Source organism: Populus euphratica, unplaced genomic scaffold (assembly GCF_000495115.2).
Source record: "Populus euphratica unplaced genomic scaffold, PopEup_1.0 scaffold5122.1, whole genome shotgun sequence".
In the NCBI taxonomy this organism is placed as follows: Eukaryota; Viridiplantae; Streptophyta; class Magnoliopsida; order Malpighiales; family Salicaceae; genus Populus; species Populus euphratica.
This window is the reverse complement of record NW_011504900.1, coordinates 1,223-4,762: the sequence shown is the minus strand read 5'-3', so window position 1 is coordinate 4,762 and position 3,540 is coordinate 1,223. Positions and strand designations below refer to the sequence as shown.

The 3,540-nt window shown below is 28.3% G+C and overlaps 1 protein-coding gene across 1 annotated transcript; it reads left to right on the top strand.

The window, feature by feature from the left end:
• Positions 1-109: 109 nt before the first annotated feature.
• On the top strand, positions 110-709 carry LOC105120151 (glyoxylate/hydroxypyruvate reductase HPR3-like; the record flags this gene model as incomplete). Its single annotated transcript, XM_011018344.1, has 1 exon — positions 110-709. A coding segment is annotated over one exon (543 nt), but the record flags the coding sequence as incomplete, so codon positions are not given.
• Between the last annotated feature and the right edge of the window lie 2,831 nt (positions 710-3,540).

The following is a 3,540-nucleotide window of genomic DNA, read 5'->3' as shown; positions in this document are numbered from 1 at the left end:
AGAAAAAAAACAGAAAAAGAAATTGCCATCTTATGTGCTGATAATTGAATTATAAATATCCTATTTCTGTGTAGTTGATGGCTGTAATTTGTTTCTCCATAAGATGTGATGTTTGCTGTTTCAGTTGGGAGGCACGAAAGTTGGGATTGTTGGACTTGGAAGCATTGGCCTAGAAGTTGGAAAAAGGCTAGAGCCCTTTGGCTGCAATATCTTGTACAGCTCAAGGAACAAGAAGTCATCTGTATCATACCCTTATTATTCCAATGTCTGTGAGCTAGCAGCTAACTGTGAGGTCCTCATAATTTGTTGTGAATTAAATGATCATACTCGCCACCTGATTAAGAAGGAAGTCTTGCTAGCATTGGGGAAGAAAGGATTGATCATTAATGTCGGACGCGGGGCTATTATAGACGAGCAAGAAATGGTGAGGTGCTTGATGCAAGGAGAGATTGCAGGTGCCGGATTGGATGTGTTTGAGAACGAGCCTCATGTTCCCAGTGAGCTCATTGCATTAGACAATGTTGTCCTGTCACCGCATAGAGCTGTCCACACTGAGGAAACTTTGATGGCTTTGGTTGAACTTGTGATTGGGAACTTGGAGGCTTTCTTTTCAAATAAACCTTTACTTTCTCCTGTAATATTGGATGAATGAATAATACAATCTTTCTGTTTGCAGCTGCTGGTTAATCTGTCATGAATTAATTCAAGTCATCAAATGTTTAATTTCATTATTGAAGCCCTTAAATGATTCATTGTCATGGATACACCTTGCTTCTTTTTGGAAATAGTAGGTTACTCGTGTTGGCCAACTCTCGAGGTCGAAGCACCAATCAACCTAGCTAGCTACTTGCTACACTAAACTTTTAGTCTCATCGCCACTTTTGCCACAAACCATTCTTTTTTATTCATTCACAACGTTCACATTTTTTCTCCTTGTAATCTTACTTTTTAATGATATTTCATAGCATTTATTGAAGTGGAGCAAAATTTCTATTCTAAATTGGATGCCTAAATTTTTCAGGTCAGCAACATGCTCAAATTTAATCTAGAAGTTACTGCTCAATACCTTTTTTTTTTACCTTTTTATTTTTGGATTCTTTCTCTATTTAGATTAAAAATTTTAATCTATTTAAGATATTTGAATAGCATCCCAGATTTTTTTAAAAGAAGAGATTGATGAAATAAAAACTTTTTACTATGAGAACTTTAGTTTGAGTGCAGGTGAGATGAGAATTGTGGTTGGTTTCTACGCTTGGAGTACAAGTCCAGCTACTGATAACTACTGAGCTCAGGACCATTCCTTTTTCATTAGGCTTAAAGCTTGGACTCATGGGCCAGCATAAGTCATTAATGAATCTTATGATTCATAAATCAAGTCCCTCACTCCTGTCCAGACCCAAACCGTGATACAGTGATGGGAATAGCAGCCCAGGAGAAAACCATGGAAAAACTATAAAATACAGGCAATGACAAATAATAGATGCCAAAGATTAAAAAAAAAATTAAATTAAAAAAAATATGAGTCGGCGTTAGCTTATCTAGATCATAAAAAATGGTAAATTTATAAAAGAAATTATAAAATATAATTTTAAATAATAAAATTAAAAAAATATTCAATTAACAAAAAAATATGAAAAATCCATGTTAATCTGTTTAATTTGTAAAACTTATGATTTTAATAATGAGATCATAATAACTCTATAAAAAATAAATTAAAAATAATTATAAAACTCAATTATTAATTAATTTAATATTAAAAAATCAAATTTAAAAATTAAAAACTTTGACATTTCATTACTATAGTAAAATATCAAGAACTTTTAGTACATGATATACTTTATTAGTATAGTTAGCTTTTATAAATTTACTACTTTACATGTAAATTTTGAACTTGATGTTTGCATGAATTTGACAGTATCATTATATTTATTTCATTTTATATTATGTATAAAATTATTAAATTTGATTTGAATTAATTTAATTTTTTTAAAATAAAAATATTATTATTTTAAATTTTTTAAAGTTAAATTAAGATTTGATTATGAGTTCACTTATTAGATCAATCTATGAATTAACTAAATTAATTTAAGTTAATTTAATTTTTTTAAAATAAAAATATTATTATTTTAAATTTTTTAAAGTTAAATTAAGATTTGATTATGAGTTCACTTATTAGATCAATCTAGTTAATTCATCGAATCAATAGAGTAAAATTAAATTAACTTTAGATTAATGTTTTGTTAAAACTCAATACTAGTTATGGTTCAGGCTGACCATGTCCTGAATCAACTGATTCATGTCGCCCCAAGATATGCTTAACTATGATCGTATGCATGGGTGGTCTGAATTTGACAGTTAATATTCAATAGCCTGTCCAAATTATATGTAGCCACCAGCTACTATTAGGCGAGAACAATTCCGTATTTGGGATACAGCCACCAGCTACAATACAATATTTACCTGCATATACAAACAGTATGGTCATATACTAGGAATTGAGGCATAATTGATTTATCATCAACAAAAGATTAAATTTTATTAGACAGGTAGTCATCGGATGGAATGAATATATAAGTTTTTTTTCATGACTGTATTATATATATATCTAAGGTTGATATTAGGGGTCAAATTAAAAATTAAAATTATAAGGAGTAAATTGAAAAATATAATACCATTAATTTGAATTAATGAATAAAACAAAAAATCAATAATTTTTTTATAAAAGGACAAAGTAAAAAATAAAAATCCAAAAGATGAGGAACAAATCAAAGAATAAAATATTTAGTAAATTGGGATTGCATGATAAAATTGAAAATAAATAAAACTTTTATAAAAAAGTTATGATAAAAAAATAGAAATAAAAAAAATTGAAGTTGAAAAATCAACAGATAAAAAACAAGTAGTGATTTTTAAGGGAGAAAAAAAAAAAACATCATACTAGTGATAAACCAGATTATTATATAAGACACACACTATACTAACAGAAAAAAAAAATATGATAGTACTTCCAATAACACGACGAATAATTATTTTTGGAAGCTAGAAGGCGTCACACTCCTTACCTAAAGGGTGTAAGTACCTTCCACGTGCCTCTAGAATATCACACTCCTATTATTTTATATTTTTTTATTTAGTTAAATATCAATCGCCACAAAGTTGACTTAGTAATTATACAAAAATTATTGTGAAAATATCAAAATACCCCTTAACTCTAGGTTTTATTTTTAAGGGCATTTAATTGTTTATTGTTTTTTATAGTTGGTTAGATATCGAATTGACCCTTAATTGAAATTGTAATAATGAAAAAACCATTATAGAAATATAAAAATACTCTCTAATGCCAAGTTTAGATTTTTTGCTTCTTTGGATATTTTGGTCCAAGAAGGGAAAAAAATTATTTATCCCCTATCAATCTAGTAATGATAATTAAGTTATGTAAAAAGACTCTAACATCCTTGGTAACCAATGCTAACTTTTATTTTTTTGTTAAGGAGGGGTAAAAATGTTATTATACTATTCCAATAAATATTATAAATAAGT